General features: G+C 45.9%; 1 protein-coding gene across 4 annotated transcripts in view; it reads right to left on the reverse strand.

The window, feature by feature from the left end:
- Positions 1 to 18,903, reverse strand: part of eps8l2 (EPS8 like 2) — a 104,384-nt gene that overhangs the window by 26,465 nt on the left and 59,016 nt on the right. For all 4 annotated transcript variants that reach the window (XM_055649529.1, XM_055649530.1, XM_055649528.1 and 1 more), the window contains 6 exons: positions 13,877 to 13,941; positions 12,666 to 12,827; positions 10,776 to 10,925; positions 5,855 to 5,934; positions 4,403 to 4,533; positions 1,331 to 1,413 (listed from right to left, as the gene is read on the reverse strand). In XM_055649529.1, coding sequence (XP_055505504.1) covers positions 1,331 to 1,413; positions 4,403 to 4,533; positions 5,855 to 5,934; positions 10,776 to 10,925; positions 12,666 to 12,827; positions 13,877 to 13,941 — 671 coding nt within the window. The remainder of the gene's footprint in view (positions 1 to 1,330; positions 1,414 to 4,402; positions 4,534 to 5,854; positions 5,935 to 10,775; positions 10,926 to 12,665; positions 12,828 to 13,876; positions 13,942 to 18,903) is intronic.

Raw genomic sequence — 18,903 nt, forward strand, 5'->3', positions numbered from 1 at the left:
CCTTGGTGTGTAGGATAGTGCTAGTGTACGGGGATCGCAGGTTGGAGCGGACACAATGGGCCAGAGGGCCTGTTTCCTTGCTGTATCTCTAAATGGCATAGATAAGTTTACCAGTCAGAACATTTTTCCCCAAGAAAGAAAAAAAATCAAATAGCAGAGGGCATAACTTTGAGGGGAGGGGGACAAAGTTTAAAGGAGGTGTGCATGGGAACTTGTTTTACCCAGAGGATGGTGAGTGGAGGCAGAGACGATAGTGATGCTTAAGAGGCTTTTAGATCGGCACATGGATATGCAGGGAATGGAGGGATGAGGGTCATGTGCAGGCAGAGGAGATCATTTTAACTTGGCATCATATACGGCACGGACATTGTGGGCCAAAGGGCCTGTTCCTGTGTTGTACTGTTGCATGTTCTGTGCTTGCGTTCAGTATTAATCACTTTATGCTGTGTGCTGATACTCTTGTTGTCGGCCCTTTGTTGTCAGCTGTGTTCATTTCAGCACACGTACATTGGCTTTGAGATCATGTTATTGTTTCTCGACTGATCTGATGGCTATGAATATTTCATGTGCTCATGACTTCAGATGTCTTTTGTAAAAGGTGTTGGTTTCAAAGGCTTTCAAGACACCACTGTTTTCAGACTGAATGACGTGGTGTTATTTTTCTTTTATTGGTTTCCTTGTTTTAAGTCTGTACATTTGGACAGGAGGAATACTGGGCAAAGATTAGTCTTAATTGCAGATAAGGGAATATTTTACTTTATGGAACAGAATTCTTATTGTGGGGAAATGGAGATAAGATGTGGCATTGAAAGCAAAACGCAGTTGCAATGCTGAGTACAAAGTGCTGGAGTAATTCAGCATGTCAGGCAGCATCTCTGGAGTGAATGGATATGCGTTGTTTCAGGTCAGGACCCTTCTTCACACTGATGGAAGGGTGGAGTGAATAAAGCTGGAAAAGAGAGGTGGGGGCAAGAGATAGGTGGCTAGACATGAGGTGCTGGAGTAACGCAGTGGGTCAGGCAGCATCTCTGGAGAAAAAAGGATGGATGACGACATTTCGGGTTTTGACCCTTCTTTACCCGAAACGTCACTCATCCTCTTTCTCCAGAGATGCTGTCTCTCCCGCTGAGTTATCCCAGTACTTTGTGTCTATCTTTGGTATAAACCTGCATCTGCAGTTCTGTGTTTCCACAAGTGATAGGTGAACGCAGCAGAAGGAATTGAGCTGCAGGAGACATTGGTGAAATGGGAGCACACAGAGATGGACAAGAGTATCCTGTTTTCTCCATTGCCGGGTAGATATTTTGAGAAGGAATTCAGAGCCACTCACCACATCTTTCTCAATCCTTTGAGCCACGACTTCTGGTGGTTCCTCGTACTCCTGGACGTTAGAGGTTCTCCTGTTGTGTTCCACTGTGGGATGACATTCAAGGGTTAGTCTCTATACCGCAGAGTTTACCTCATCAAAAGAAAGCAAATGGCTGGCTCACTTTTATCCCCTAATTGTGACAGCACACCATATCCACGTCTCTCTCTACCCTGTTGTGTGTGTGTGTGGGGGGGGGGGGGGGGGGAGAGAGAGATGGGGGGGGGGGGGGGGGGGAGGGATGGGGAGAGGGATGGGGAGAGGGATGGAGATGGGGATGGGGAGGGGGATGGGGAGGGGGGGGGAGAGGGGAGGGGAAGGGGGGGGATGGGGAGGCGGAGTTATGGATTGCCGGTTGCAACTCTCACTGCAGTGTAAAACCTAATGGGTGGTACGGTGGTGCAGCCAGTAGAGCCGCTGCCTCAGAGCGGCAGGGACCCGGGTTCGATCCTAACCACGGTTGCTGTCTCTGTGGAGTTTGCACATTCACCCTGTGATTGTGCTACTTTTATCCGGGGGCTGCGATTTCCTCCCAGACTCCAAAAAACTTGTGGGTTTGTAGTCCTCTGTAAACTGCCCCTAATATCCTGAAAGTGGGAATAACATAGAACTGGTATGAATGGGTGAACGATGGTTGTGGACTTGTTGGGCCGAAGGGCCTGTTTCCATTCTATATGTTTCAATCAATACAATCAATCCTAAAGAACTTACGTTTTCTAGGTTAATTGGCTTTCTTAAAATTGCTCCTAATATATAAGGAATGGAAGAACATGGAACTAGTTTAAATGCCTGATTTATGGTCAACGTGGACTCAGGCTTGTTTTCATATTGCACTTTTAAACACTAACAATACAACTGTTGGACGGAAGCAAAAGCAAAAGATAATGTTTGTGTGAAGCAACCCAGTTAACTGAAGCTAAAATGAATGCAGGCTGTCCCTTGCCAGTAGCTTTATCCTTTCACTGTTCTCCTTCATTTAACAGAATGATCCTGGGGATGGAGGGACTAACATATGATGAGCGTTTGTCGGCACTGGGCCTGTACTCGCTGGAGTTCAGAAGGATGAGGGGTTAGGTCTCATAGAAACACACCGTATATTGTAAGGCCTGGATCGAGTGGATGTGGAGAGGATGTTTCCTCTAGTCAGAGAGTCTAGGACCAGAGGGCACATCCTCATAATAAAAGGACGTACACATTTCTTTAGCCAGAGGGTGGTGAATCTGTGGAATTCATTGCCACAGATGGCTATGGAGGCCAAGTCTTTGGGAATTTTTTAAAGTGGAGATTGACAGGTTCTTGATTAATAAGGGTGTCAAAGCTTATGGGGAGAAGGCAGGAGAATGGGGTTGAGAGGGACAGATAGATCAGCCATGATTGAATGGCACAGCAGACCTGATGGGCCGAATGGCCTAATTCTGTTCAGATGACGTATGCACTTCTGAACTTGAAACATAGAAGAGTACCAAGACAGGCCCTTCTGCCCACAATGTCTGTGCCGGATGCAATGCCAAGACCAAATAGAAACATAGAAACATAGAAAATAAGTGCAGGAGTAGGCCATTCAGCCCTTCGAGCCTGCACCGCCATTCAATATGATCATGGCTGATCATCCAACTCAGTATCCTGTACCTGCCTTCTCTCCATACTCCCTGATCCCTTTAGCCACAAGGGCCACGTCTAACTCCCTCTTAAATATAGCCAATGAGCTGACCTCAACTACCTTCTGTGGAAGAGAATTCCACAGATTCACCACTGTATGAAAAATGTTTTTCTCATCTCGGACCTAAAAGATTTCCTCCTTATCCTTAAACTGTGACCCCTTGTTCTGAACTTCCCCAACATCGGGAACAATCTTCCTGCATCTAGCCTGTCCAACCCTAAAGAATTTTGTAAGTTTCTATAAGATCCCCCCTCAATCTTCTAAATTCTAACGAGTACAAGCCGAGCCTATCCAGTCTTTCTTCATATGAAAGTCCTGCCATCCCAGGAATCAGTCTGGTGAACCTTCTCTGTACTCCCTCTATGGCAAGGATGTCTTTCCTCAGATTAGGAAACCAAAACAGCCAAATTATGCACAGCCAAATCTTTTCTGCCTGTGCATAACCCATGCCGTGCATATCCACGTACTCCCCAAAAGTCTCTTAATCACCACTGTTTTTTTTACCTCCACCACAACCCCTGGTAGTGAGTTCCAGGCACCCATCACCCTCTGTGTAACAAATCATCCCCCTGCACAATAAGCAAAAATCTGTAGCCTCCTTTTGCTCTGGTATTTTATTTAATTCACATTACAATGATGTTTTATAATTAATGTTTAACGTTTTATGTATCATTCATAACTGTCACTGGATGTCATGTTGTCACGTGGGCGGAGCACGAAGGCAAATTCATTGTATGTGAATACTTGGCCAATAATCTTATTCATTCATTCATTCACATTAAAGCTGTGCCCTCCAGTATTTGATTTTTCTATCCTGGGGAAAAGGTTTTGACTGTCTACCCTATCTATGCCTCTCATAATTCTGTATACTTCTATCAGGTCTTCCCACAATCTCTGGTATGCTGGAGAAAACAATCCAAGTCTGTCCAACCTCTATGTAAATAACTTGCCCCACATGTCTCCTTTAAACTTTGTCCCTCTCACCTTGAAGCCATGAGCTCCAGTTTTAGATTTTTTTTTTCCTGTTAGGACAACCTAGTTTTAAAAATTCATTATAGAGATACAGCACGGAAATAGGCCCTTCGGCCCATCGAGACCGTGCCGATCAGCGATCCCTGTAAACTTGCACTTTCCTACATACCAGGGCCAATTTACAATTTTACCAAAGCCATTGAACCTACAAACTTGTACATTATTGGAGTGTGGAAGGAAACTGGAGCTCCCGGAAAAACCCCACACAGGTGATGGGGAGAGCTTACAAACTCCATACAGACAGCACCCGTAGTCAGGATCGAACCCGGGTCTCTGGTGCTGTGAGGCAACAACTCTACCGCTGCGCCACCGTGCTGCCAGAGTGTCTCCTCAGGTAGTCTTACCTTGGTCGTTCTGCGCTGTCAGAGCTGCAGCCCGGCTCATGTTGACATTGGGGGGGTGGGCAGGTGCGGCAGAGTGAGGGGGCGAGGGGATTATCGTCTCTCGCTGTCTCTTCATCTTCTCCTGGTTTACCCTGGTGAGAGAGAGAGAGAGAGATAGAAAGAGATATGTTTATGGAGCACCGATTCAATCTCTCACCGCACTGAAAAGAAAACTCAGTGGGCGGCACGGCATGGAAACAGGCCCTTTGGCCCATCGATCCATGCCGACCACGAATCACCTGTTTATACTAGTTCCATGTTATCCCACTTCCTCATTCACTCCCGACACACTAAGTGCAATTTACAGAAACCAATTAACCTACAAACCCACACTTCTTTGGGATGCAGGAGGAAACTCCGAGCACTCGGAGGAAACCCAAGAGGTCACAGGGCAAACGTGCAAACCCCACACAGGCAGCATCCGAGACGGGATCAAACCCTGGTCTTGGTTACTGTGAAGCGCAGCGGGTAGAGCTGCTGCCGCACAGCGCCAGAGATTAATGTCTCGTTGACACGACTATAGCCTTGGGGCAACACTGTGGCAGCAGCACTACCTGCAGCGCCTCACAGCGCCAGAGATCCCAGGTTCGATCCTGACCCCCACTGTGTGCAGAGTTTGCATGTTCTCCCTGTGGTCTCTTCCAGGCTTTCCATTTTCCTCCCACACCCCAAAGACATGCGAGTTTATAGACTAATTAGTGGTTGCAAAAGTGGGATAACATTGGACTAGAGTGATCGATGGTCAGCATGGACTCAGTGGGCCGAAGGGCCTGTTTCCATGATATATCTCTAAACTAAACTGTAAACTAAACAAAACTAAACTAAACTATCTCTAAACTAAACTAAACTGAACCAAACTAAAACTGTATCTCCGAATTAAACAAGACTAAACTAAACTAATTTGTATCTCTAAATAAAACAAATTTAAAGAAATCGAAACTAAACTGAAACGGCATCTCTAAACTAAACTAAACTAAAGTAAACTAAAACGGCATGACTAAAGTAAAGTAAACAAAACTAAGCTGAACGAAACATCAACTAAACTATATCTGTAAACTAAATTAAATATTGTTTCTGTTAGTCCTCAAGTAAAACAAAAAGATAATGTTGCCTGTGTTGAGTTTTGTTGCCAAAGGGAGTGGCAGCAACAGGTTGAAACTACTTGAATGTGAACAAGCCACAAGGAACAGGTTTGATGACAGAGGAAGACTCCTCGTGTGCTTGGCGTGATGGTGTCTGCATTATCTCAGGTCTGTCAGTTCATTTGTAGAAACAAAGAACTGCAGATGCTGGTTTACAAAAAAAAAAAGACACAAAGTGCTGGAGAAACTCTGCGGGTCAGGCAGCTTTGGCCAGTAGCACACTGACAGGGGGATCACAGAAAACCAAAGTGGGAACTGAGACAGCATTTACTTCAAGGTCTGTGGTCGTATCTTCTGTCCGCCTTTGAAATCGGAGATTGCACTCTCTACATCCGCGTGGATCATCTCGGCCTGCAAAGAGAAGATACAAGGAATAACTGGCAATGGTTCAATGGTTTCTTTATTATCATGTGTACCAAGCTGCAGTGAAATCATTTTTGTTGAATACAACTCAGTCTATCACCATACCCACTGTCCACTGTCATACTGACCTTTCTGTCCTGGGCCACCTCCACTGTCAGAGTGAAGCCACACCCAAATAAGAGGAACAGCACCTCATGTTTCACTTGGGCAACTTACAACCTAGCAGTATGAACGGTGATTTCAAGTAACCCCTGCATTCTCTCTCTCCCCTCCTCTCCCACCCTAGTCGTCGTAGCAGTTCCACTGTTCGCATCCCTGTAGCCCTTTGTTACCACCTCTTCACCAGCGAACAATGGGCCATTATGGGCTCCACCTTTCCTTGGTCATCTGTTGCCGGTCCCTGCTTTGTTCTGGCCATTTCCTCTCTCTAGTTCCCTCCCGTCTACTTTCAGTCAGAGGAAGGGTTCCACCCCGAAACTTCACCCATCCTTTTGTTTCCAGGGATGCTGCCTGACCCGCTGTGTAAAGGGCCCGTCCCACTTGGCCGTCATTTGGGCGTCACGCAGATGACGCGCAAAGATTTTGTACATCACAAAATCCTGCGACGCCCGCGCGTCACTGCCTATGTCATTGCGCACCTTGTGCATCACGTGCATGTCACGACACGCACGGCGTGCGACGTGATGCGTAAATGATGTTGCGTAAATTACGCGCAAATAACGGCCAAGTGGGACAGGCCCTTTACTCTAGCACTTTATTTCTATCTTGGGTGTAAACCAGCATTCCTTTCTACACATTAGCACCATCCCCCAGTTAGTACAGATGATCCAGACCAACCCATTGAGTCTTTATGCGAGGGGCCATTTTGGAGCCATTTTACACTCATTTAAAGTGTCTGCCACTGTGTCATTTATTAACAGCAGGAGATACAGTGAAACACAGTGACAGTAAAGAAGTCTGATGCTGCGCGTTACTGGAGCTCAGCTGCACCAAGACTGAGATTATTTACCTCAACCACTGGGGTGTGAGGTGGTGTTAAATGGTGATAAAGTGAACACTCACAGACTTTTCCTTACAGTAGAGAATTCTAAAACCAGAGGGTTTAAGCTTAAGGTGAGAGGGGGAAGCTTTCAGAGGGACCTCGGGAGCAGCTTTTTCACTCAGACGGTCGTCCACATTTGGAATGAGCTGCCTGAAAAGCTATAGAAGCAGGTCCAATTAGGACTCGTAGCATCATAGAGTTCTACAACATGGAACAAGCCGTTTGGCCTTACCTGTCCATGCTGACCATCATGCCCCATCTAAGCTCGCCCCAATTATCCACGCTTGGCCCTCCAAACCTTACCTATTCATGAATCTGCCCAAGTGTCTTTCAAATGCTGTCCTCGTACTTGCCTCAACTACCTCCGCTGGCAACTCGGTATATATACCCCCACCTTCTATGTGAAAAAGTTCCAATTAAACTTTTCCTCTCTCACCTTAAATCTGTTCTCTGGTTTTTGAATCTCCAACTCAGGATAAAAGATACTGTGCGCTCACAATACCTATTCCCCTCATGATTTTATACACCTTTCTAAGATCACCCCTCGGCCACCTGCACTCGAATAAAGTCCTAGCCTTCCCAACCTCTCCCTATAGCACATGTCCTTAAGTCCTGGCAACATCCTCGTAAATCTTCCCTGTACTCTTTGTAGCTTAATGACATCCTTCCTATAGAAGGATGGCCAAAACTGAACACAATACCAACGCCTTGTACAACTGCAGCATAATGTCCCAAAGGGGCTGTCCCACTGCGGCGACCTAATCCGCGAGTTCAGAAGAGTTTGCCCTCGACTCATACTCTCAGCATGGTCAACACGAGGTCCTAGGAGCTTTACTCTCCCACGAGCAAAATAAGGTCACCATGGCAAAAAAAAAAAATTGATATTTTTTCGAAGTTTAGTTGAAGTAGGTCAGCATGTTATTCGCAGGTAATCGAGGGTAGTCGAAGGTAGTCGTAGATAGTCTTCAACATAGTCGAAGGAGGTCTTCAACATGACACTTTTTCAAACTGTCCTAAACTCTTCTGAACTCGCGGATTAGGTCGCTGCAGTGGGACAGTTCCTTAACTTCCATACACAATGCTCTGACTTTTTTTAAAGTTTAGAGATACAGCATGGGAACAAGCCATTTGGCCCATCGATCCACACTGACTATCAATCACCCATTCACGCTATCCCACTTCCTCATTCACTCCCTCTGCACTGGGGCAATTTACGGAGACAAATTAATCTACAAACCCGCATGTCTTTTGGACGAGGGAGGAAACGGGTGCACCCGGTGGAAACCCATGCGGTCAGGTGGGAGAACGTGCAAACTACACACAGGCAGCACCCGAAGACAGGATCGAACTCGGTGCCCTAGTGCTGTGAGGCAGCAATGCTACCAGCTGCGCCATTGTGCTGTCACCGATGAAGGTCATTGGACAAAAAGCCTTCTTCACCACCTGAGGTACCTGAATTTTAGCTTTAGGCATTGAGGAAATTGGACAGGAAATCAGTTTTAAGAGTTTTTATATAATTAGAGTTAGCCAGCTTTGTACTGCCATGTCAGGTGTCTGGAGCAGGTGCCTCTAACTCCACTTCCTTCAACTCTCCCAGCTGGGAATTATGCTGGGCTCAGCGGAACAGAACTGTGCAGAAAAATAACTTTGTGAGTAAAAAAAAAAGTATAATAAACAGATTAACGTCTCGTTGACAAGACTGAACCCTTGTGACAGCACAGTGGCAGCACAGTGGCAGCTGCGCCTCACAGTGCCCAGAGATCCCAGGTTTGATCCAGATCTCGGGTGCTGTCTGGGTGGAGTTTGCATGCTCTCCCTGTAACTGTGCGGGTTCCCTCTGCGTGCTCCGGTTTCCAAAGATGACGTACAGTTTGTCTGTTAATTGGCCCACTGTAAATTGCCTCTAATGTGCAGGGAGTGCCTGTGTAAGTGGGATAACAAAGAACTAGTGTGGACGGGTGATCGATGGTGCGGACTTGGTGGGCCGGTTTCCATGGTGTATCACTAATCTAAACTAAAAGTCATGGCAACAAGGAATTGCAGATTCCGATTCACAAAAATAAGACACAAAGTGTAGGAGTAACTTTGAAGAGAATGTGGGATAACACAGAACTCGTCTGAACGGGTAATCGATGGGCCGAAAGTCTGGTTCTAATGCTGTATATCTAAACTAAACATACATGAATGCTTGACAAAAATGCTGGAGAAGCTCAGCGGGTCAGGCAGCATCTATGGAGTGAAGGAATACATGATGTTTCGGGTCGAGACCCTTCTTCAGACTTCTTTCTGGTGCATGAGTGCTTAAACATGCCGACAAAGAATTGTCTTATGAGGCTGTACACAGGTACATGCAGAAGATCAACATGCCCTGACATACCTGCGTTGCTAAATGCACCATGTGTCCTTTTCTATTGCCAATAAGAACAAAATTAAATATGAGCCAAAAAATGTTTGGCACTACGGAGCAGTGGAGACTTCCATCTGCCACCCTAATAAAATGTTGAACCCACTGCAAACTGTGCATAACTGGCAACCTGCTAATGCTTTGACCAGGACTATTCGTTACCAACAACAGAAAAAAAAAAAATGTTTTGTTTAGTTTATTGTTACGTGTACCGAGGTACAGGGAAAAGCTTTTTTGTTACGTGCTATCCATTCAGCGGAAAGACTATACCTGATTACAATCCAGCCATCCACAGTGTAGACACAGGATAATGGGAATTACATTTATTGCAAGATAAAGTACACTAGAGTCTGATTGAAGATAGCCCGAGTGTTTCCAATGAAGTAGGTGGGTCAGGACCCACTGCTGGATTTTTATCCACATTTTGGGAATTAAATTTTATAATTTTGTGTAATTAGGGAAACTGGTCACTGGATTACACCATTGCATTGAGCAATTACATGCAATTATAACAAACGGGGCAGTTACAATCCAATTTATTTTGCATTAAAACAATGACATATCACCATTAGAAAAATCTCCACATTACAATTACTTTAGAATCTCTGCATTAGTATAGGGCGGCACAGTGGCGCAGCGGGTAGAGCTGCTGCCTCACCGCGCCAGAGGCCTGGGATCAATCCTAAACTCGGCTGTTGTCTGTACGGAGTTTGGACATTCTCCCTGTGATCATGTGGGTTTCTCCTGGTTCTTCCGTTTCCTCCCCACACTCCAAAGGATGTGCAGATTTGTAGGTTAAAGTACAGTAGAATTGTGTATAATTGTTCCTAGTGTGTAGGGTAGAACTAGTGCCTATTTCTACACTGTATCCCTAAACTAATCTAAATAAATTTATATGTGTAGGAGGGAACTGCAGATGCTGGTTTAAACCAAAGATAGGCACAAAATGCTGGAGTAACTCAGCGGGACAGACACTTTTTGGGTCGAGACACTTTTTCTAAAATCTGTTATGACATGCAGACGCATGGTGTACAATGAACAATCCCATGCTGTATCTCTAAACTAACTAAAACTAAACAAAGAAGCCTCTCACTAATGATATAAATAATATATCCTTTGTATATACAAAATAAAGTTGTAATTTACTCCCCCTAACACTAGTGCTACCTAGTGCTTATTCATGTTATTTCCTTTATCCTGTATCTGTACACTGTGGACTGTAGTCATGTATTGTCTTTCCAGTGACTGCTAGCACACAACTAAAGCTTTTCACTGTACCTGGATACACATGACAATAAAGTAAACTGAACTCAAGAACAATGCACCATCAATATGACCAGAGTCCTCTGCATCTCATATTGATATTTCTGTACAGTTACTCACCCCGACCTCGTCACAGTTGAAGAAGTGTATGTCGGGCTTGTGTTGGTCGGAGTCCTGACAGATGATGAGTAACACAGACTGGTATTTGGACTGGTTGTGTACATTTTGGCAGTGGTGCACAATGTTTAGTGGAAAGTTCTCCAGTTCATCCTGTTGAAAGAGGGAATCAAAATGAAGGTTGGTGAAGCACGCAAAGGGAACAGGAACGGAGCCGTAACTAAAATCAGAGTAGAACGCCGACAGAGAGACACCGCTCTACGGCAGATGGGACAGATTGTCCACAACGGGGTACCAAACCTAACACCAGTTGCTTAATGATGTCCGACCAACATTGGTGCAGGTGATCAACGAAGCTTTTGAACATTCACACGGAGTTACATGTTACATGGTGTGTCTGTTATACTTAGACTGTAGATGATACATGTACTTAAAAAACAGTACTAGATAAACTCAATGTCATCTGATTTTAAGAGATGAAATAACACACTTTCTTCTCGTTAAAATAAAGAACTGCAGATGCTGGTTAATACACAGAAGGACACGACATGTTGAAGTAAATCAGTGGGTCAGGCAGCATCACTGGAGAACATGGATAGGTGACGTTTCGGGTCGAGACTTTCCTTCAGACTGATTGTGTGTGTGGGGGTGGGGGAGAAGAAAGCTGGAAAAGGGGAGAGGCAGAACAAAGGGTGGCAGGTAATAGGTTGACACAGGTGGGGGGGGGGAGAGGGAGGGTTAGATAAGCAGATGGTTGGACCAAAGGCCAGTGAGAAGAAAGGAAGGTGTGAGGCAGGTTGGAAGATTTGCTTATTGTCGCGAAAGGACAGACTGGAGTAACTCAATGGATGAGGCAGCATCTCAGGAAAACATGGATGTGAAGTTTTGGGTCAAGACTTTATCCTACCTTGCTTTTTGTGATGAGTTATTTTTAACTGGCAATAAGTCAAATCGAGTTTATTGCTACATTGGGATGTAGGCTACTCAAACAGAATATTAGGTGCTGTTCCTCCAGTCTGCATGTGGCCTTACTCTGGCAATGGAGGATGTCCAGGACAGAAAGGTCAGTGTGGGACGGGAAGAGGAGTTAAAATTGTTAGCAACCGGGAGATACAGTAGGTCTTGGCTGTCCGAGCGCAAGTGTTTGATAAAAAGATGTCAATACCCTTATACCCTTATATTCCACTAGGGTAGCTTACAACCCAATTGTTATGAACGTTGAATTCTCCAAGTTTATGTAACTATTTCTTTGAGATACAATAATCCTTTCCCCTTCCAACCTGTATCCCTTCCTCTGACTTCCCATTCAGTGTCGCTTGTCTCCTTCGTTCCGTATCTCACAGCTGTAGATCTTCTTCCTATATCTGGTCTTTGTCCACCCATCTGCTAACCATAAGGTCATAAGTGATAGGAGTAGAATTAGGCCATTTGGCCCATCAAGTCTACTCAGCCATTCAATCATGGCTGATCTATCTCTCCCTCTTAACCCCATTCTCCCCATAACCTCTGACACCGGTACTAATCAAGAACCTATCGATCTCTGCCTTAAAAATATCCACTGACATGGCCTCCACAGCAGCAAAAAATTCCACAGATTCACCACCATCTGACTAAAGAAATTTCACCTCATCTCCTTCCTAAAAGAAGGTCCTAATCAATCCCTTCCCCCATCACCCGTATCCACCTATAACTTTACAGGCTTTGTCTCATCTCCACCTATCTTCTAGCTTCCCTCCACCCCCAACTACAATCAGTCAGAGGAAGGGTCCTGACCCGAAACATCACTTGTTCTCCAGAGATGCTGCCTGGCTCGTTGAGTTAATCCAGCACTTTGTGTCTTTTTTATTGGTAAAGCAGTATCTGCAGTTCCTTATGTCCCCAAGGTATCCTTACCTGACTTTCACAGTCCAGTAGTCTAATGGATTTGTCATTCACTTGAAACAGCATCTCTTGAGTCCACACCTTGCCCTTTATGTCCAGCTGCACAAATTTCTTGATGCCGTCGTCGATTGTCACGATGGACTCGCTCTTGTCCATGACGAACGTGGCCAGATGCTGAAAGCAGCAACAAAAAAAAGATTTAGGTGAAGAGAATTCTGTCTTCACTGCCTTTCCTCACTGGAGCTCCCATGACTTACTGCGCCAGAGACGTGGGTTCGATCCTGACCACGGGTGCTGTCTGTACGGAGTTTGTACATTCTCCCTGACAGCGTGGGTTTTCCCCGTGGTGCTCAGGTTACTAAACTAAACTCAGTGGGTCAGGCATCTCAGGAGATGGAGGCACAAGGAACTGGCAGATGCTGGTTCACAAAAAAAGATCAGCATCTGCCAGCAGGTCAGGCAACCACGTTTTAAAATTAAATCAGGATCTGCTTGTCTCTATATCTCCAGGGATGCTGCCTGGCCCGCTGAGTTATTCCAACAATGTGTCTTTTTTTTAAAAACGGCAACTGCAGTTCCTTGTGTCTCCGTTTCATTGTTTCTCTGTGAAATCTCCTCAAGGTATGCCTACTTTGAGGAAGTTTGCCTCCTCTCTCCGAGGGCAATTGTGGTAGATGCTCTCTTAATGCTCCCCCTCTGTGATTCCTGCTGCTCTCCAACCTTGTCCTGATCTGGATCCTGAGATGCTGCCTGACCCGCTGAGCTTTTCTTTGTCTTTAGAGATACAGCATGTCGACCATTGTTCACCCGTTCACACTAGTTCTATGTTTTCCCCACTTTCTCATCCACTCCCTACGCACTCAGGGCACTTTACAGAGGCCTAAGTAACTCACAAACCTGCACGTCACGAGGATGCGGGTGGAAGCCGGAGCACCTGGAGGAAACCCACAGGGAGAACGTGCTAACTCCACACAGGCAGCACCTGAGGGCAGATCAAATCTGGGTCTCTGGCACTGCGAGGCAGCAGCTCTACCCGCTGGGCCACTGTGCCGTTAGTGAAGATTTAAATAAATGAGAATATATTCTGTACTATCAATAGCACATTGCCTGAAAAAGTAGGTGTTTAATTTGATGGGCTGAAAGGGGCCTGGTCCATCAAAGATGTCCCACCTTGATCTTCCAACTACAAGTAGAAGAATCAGTTCCATTCTTAACAGCATTACCTCCACGTGGTATTGTGAAGTCTCTTGCATGATGACATTGGAATTGGAATACTTCTTCCGTTGCTCTGTAAAAGGTAGAGAAAACAAAATCAAAAATACCAGACTGGTGATGAGGATTAGAGAGATTAAAAATGGAAAATATACACAACACGTAACACAACACAAAACGCATAATGCATTTCGTTGTCTCTGTACTGTACACTGACAATGACAATTAAAATTGAATCTGAATCTGAATCTAAAGGAGTACAAAGATGGAGACAAAGTGCTGGAGTGACACAAAGGCTCAGCCAGCATCTCTGGAGAACATGGATAGGTGATGTTTCAGGGGTTGGAATCCTTCTTGGGACTGGGGTGACCTTACTGAGGTGCACATGATCAGAAGGAGCAGGGATAAAATGAATGCTCACAACAGTCTTTTTCCAAAGGTAGAGGTTTCTAAACTAGACAATTTACATTTAGAATGAGAGGGGAGAAATTTAAGAGCGACCTCAGGGGCAACTTTTTCACTCAGTGTTGTCCATATCTGTACCAAGCTGCCAGAGAAAGCTGTAGAAACAAGACACAATTACAACTTTCAACAGGCATTTACACGGAATCATGGATGGGAAAGGTTTCAAGGAATGGACATAGGTCAGAGGCGATTTTCCAGTCTTAACTCAGTTAAGTTAGCGAGTGTAGTTTCGAGATACAACATGGAAACAGGCTCTTTGGCCCATTGAGTCCACACTGACCTTTGATCACCCGTTCACACAAGTTCTATGTTATCCCACTTTCTAAACCACTCCCTGTACACTAGGGGTAGTTTACAGAAGGCCAATTAACCTACAGACCAGCACGTCTTTGGGGGGGGGGGGGAACCTGGAGCACTCGGAGAAAACCCACGTGGTCACGGGGAGAACGTGCAAACACCATGCATGAACACAGCGACCGAGGCCAGGGTCCAACCTAGGTCTCCGGCGCTGCGTGACAGCGGCTCTACGAGCTGTTCCATCGTGCCACCCTTAAATGGGGACAGTTTTTCCATTCCCCTCTGTCCCTGCCAGGCGATTGTATTAATGCAAGGGTGAGGGAGGGTTTGAATACAGCAGTGTTATGTTTACCTGCCACAACGCACTCTAGCTTTGTGAGTTGTTAGCTTTGGCCCTGCTCCCATTACATTCGGGTTGCATAGAAAGCAGCTGTGTTTACCATGTGCAGTATCACCTGCAACCTGACCCAGCGGTGGAGTACCCAGTGGTTTACAATGCAACAAAATAAAAAGACTGAGTATTACAAAAGTAGTTCAGTATAGTTTATGCCCGTCCCACTTAGGAAACCTGAACGGAAACCTCTGGGGATTTTGTGCCCCATCCAAGGTTCCCGTCTGGTTCCTGGAGGTTGCAGGTAGTGGAAGCAGGTAGGGAGACTGACAAAAACCTCCAGGAAGCTTGGGTGGGGCGCAAAGTCTCCAGTGGTTTCCGTTCAGGTTTCCTAAGTGGGACAGGGGCATTAGTTTAGAGATATAGCATGGAAACAGGCTCTTTGGCCAACCAAATCTGTGCAGACCAGCGATCCCCGTACACTAACACCATCCTACACACACTCGAGGCTATATACAATTTCACCAAAGCCAATCAACCTACAAACTTGCAAGTCTTTGTAGTGAGGGAGGAAACCGGAGCACTCAGAGAAAACCAAAGCGGTCACGGGGAGAAGGTACAATTTCCGTGCAGACAGATATCTGTAGTCAGGAGCAAACAAAATTATGAGAGACCTCTTCCACCCCTGCAACGGACTGTTCCAGCCGCTACGGTCAGGCAAATGCCTCCGTTGCCATGCAGTGAGAACGGAGAGGTTGAGAAGGAGTTTCTTCCCAGAGGCAATTCAGACTGTAAACGCCTTTCTCACCAGGGACTAACTGTACAGAACGTTTTTCCTTCTATTATTTATTATGTAAAATAATATGTGTGTTATGATTGTGTTTACAATTTGTTTGGTTGTTTTGTTGTTCCGCGAGCATTGCCACTTTCATTTCACTGCACATCTCGTATGTGTATGTGACAAATAAACTTGACTTGACTTGACTTGAGGATCGAACCCGGGTCTCTGGTGCTATAAGGCAGCAGCTCCACCACTGCGCTACTGTGCCAGGCCTGAATTTGAGGGTGAATGCAGTCCCTCACTATCACAAACTTTACAGTCACGTATCTCATACGTGGGGATAGCCTCGTCCCAGGACATTGGCCATGGTGACCACTGATTCCCTCCCCCCCGCCGCCGCCGCCGCCACCTTAGAACAACACAAAGTCCTGGAGGAACTCAGCAGGTCCGGCAGAACATGGTTAGTGGCGGCACAGTGATGAAATGCAGAGGGCACAAAGTGGTGGAATAACCAGGTTGGATCCTAACTATGGGTGGTGTCTGTACGGACTTTGCGCGTTCTTCCTGTGACCGCACGGTTTTCTCCCGGTTCTCAGGTTTCCTCCAAGGACTTGTGGGTTTGAAGATGACTTGTGTGTTTGTAAATTGTCCCTAGGGTGCAGGATAGAACTAGTGCACGGATAATCATTGGTCAGTATGGACTTCGTGGAACGAAGGCTCCGTTTCCACACTATATCTCTAAACTAAACTAAACCTGCCCCACAGAGGTGCAGCTGCTAGCGCCATTGCCCAACAGCACCGGAGACCTTGGTTCGATCCTGCCTTCGGATGCAGTCCGTGTGGGGTTCGGCCTCACCGACCATCGATCACCCGTTCACATTCGTTCTACATTATCCCACTTTCTCATCCACTCCCTACACGTGAGGGGGCAATTTACAGAGGGCCAATTAACTTACAAACCCGCATGCCTTTGGGATGTGGGAGGAAACTGCAGCACCCGGAGGAAACCCACATGGAGAACACGTAAACTCCACACGCACACGAGGTCAGGATCTAACTCGGCTCTCTGACGGCTGTGAGGCAGCAGCCCCACCCACTGCGCCATTGTGCCGCATCAACTAATAAAGCAGTAGGTGTTAACATTCTCTGCCTGCAGACAGAGCAGTACAATGGCATTGCACAGACAATCCCCGCCTGTCTTTCCAAGGGCCATTGAACCTTGGGACACTAAGATGCCTCACATGCCACAGAATGTGAATGCTTTACATTCCAGGCTCATTGCTTTTCTGTTTACTGTGCATTTAGCACCTGGTAGAAAAAGAATATTGCATGACTCTCTCCACTGACACATTACGATTCCATTTCAGAGGGATGGCTTTGAAAACACACCTGACCACTGCCGGGGATAGTTGGAGCCATGGGGTTGAAATGCACCTCTTAAAGCCCTGTCCCACGGTACGAGTTCATTCCAAGAGTTCTCCCGAGTTTTAAAAAAAATCAAACTCGTGGTAAGCACAGAGAATAATAATAATAAATTACACTGGGCGCCTTTTATTTTTGGGCACCTTTCAGAAATCTCAAGGACACCTTACAGAGATTAACAGGAATAATAAAACATATAATCAGAGTAAAATAAATAATAAAGACATCACAGAAACACAAATTAAAAACAGAATTCAGTCCAAAAACAAAAAATCAAAAACACAATGTGAAGAGAGAGCAGCGGCAGCTAAAGCGCGCCAGCGTCCACTCTCCCTTCCGACAGCCATCTTGGACACAGACTGACAGGATTACTTACAGACAAAGAAAAAAATCATCCCCCCACAATGGATACCACTGTGGGGAAAGGCACAATGTCCAGTCCCCATCCCCAAGTTCACCCAAAGTCAGGCAGAACATAGCAGGTACGTCGGAGCTCGGGGACGTCTCTTAGCGCTAATGGCAGGTACTCGGGAAGACTCGCTAACGGCAGGTAAGCACGGGAAGACTCGTGAAGATTTTTCAACATGATGAAAAATGGCCACGGGAGCCCTGAGTACCGACCAGTGGCCAGTACCGTTAATCTCTGAGCTCGAATCAGGGTAAGCTCAGGAGAACTCTTGGAATGAACTCGTACCGTGGGACAGGGGTTTTACTGGGCTTGGAACAAGATCCCATGATTAATTGCTCAGGCTTTTCGGTGAACTGGCATTCATCGGTCAGAACCTCGAGGATGAACGCTGGGACGTTACAATACCATTGTACACGAAATTGATGAGGCCGCATTTGGGAATATTGTGTTCAGTTTTGGTCACCCCCATGAAAGGAAGGATGTCATTAAGCTGGAAAGGGCGCAGAGAAGATTTACGAGGATGTTGCCTGAGCTACAGGGACAGGTTGGGAAGGATATGACTTTATTCCTTGAAGCGCCGGAGATGAGAGGTGATCTCATAGACGTGTATAAAATCATGAGGGGAATTGATAAGTTGTACGCACAGTTTTGTACTCAGGGTAGAAACATGGAAAATAGGTGCAGGAGTAGGCCATTCGGCCCTTCGAGCCAGCACTGCCATTCAATATGATCATGGCTGATCATCTAAAATTAGTACCCCGTTCCGGCTTTTCCCCCCATATCACTTGATTCCATTAGCGCTAAGAGTTAAATCTAACTCTCCCTTGAAGAGAGTAGGGGAATCAAGATTCAGAAGACATTAGTTTAATGTGAGTGGGGCAAGGTCTACTATGAACCTGAGGGACAACTTTTTCACTCAGCGGGTGGTGGGTATATGGAGGCAGGTACTTTAACAGCATTTAAAAGACATGTGGACTGGTTTATGGATAGGAAAGGTTTAGAGGCAAATGGACTTTATTCCTTGGAGTTCATTAGGCCGAGGGGGGGATTTTATAGAGGTGTAGATGAGCATGAAGGGAATAGACAGGGTGAATGCACAGACGCACGCACAACATACACACACACGTCTGACCATTGCAGTTAGAGTGAAGAAGGGTCTCCACCTGAAATGTCACCTGTCTGTTGATCAAACCCCTCCTTGTATCCACCTATCACTTGCCAGTTTTGGCCCCACCTCCAGCTCTTTGTTTTGTACGCAGTAGTGTTAGTACCTTCCATTGTTCTTTATACCTAGCGTGTTGCCATACTGGGGTGATATCCCTTCCCTGATTAG

The sequence above is a fragment of the Leucoraja erinacea genome, chromosome 18 (assembly GCF_028641065.1).
Source record: "Leucoraja erinacea ecotype New England chromosome 18, Leri_hhj_1, whole genome shotgun sequence".
Taxonomy (NCBI): domain Eukaryota; kingdom Metazoa; phylum Chordata; class Chondrichthyes; order Rajiformes; family Rajidae; genus Leucoraja; species Leucoraja erinaceus.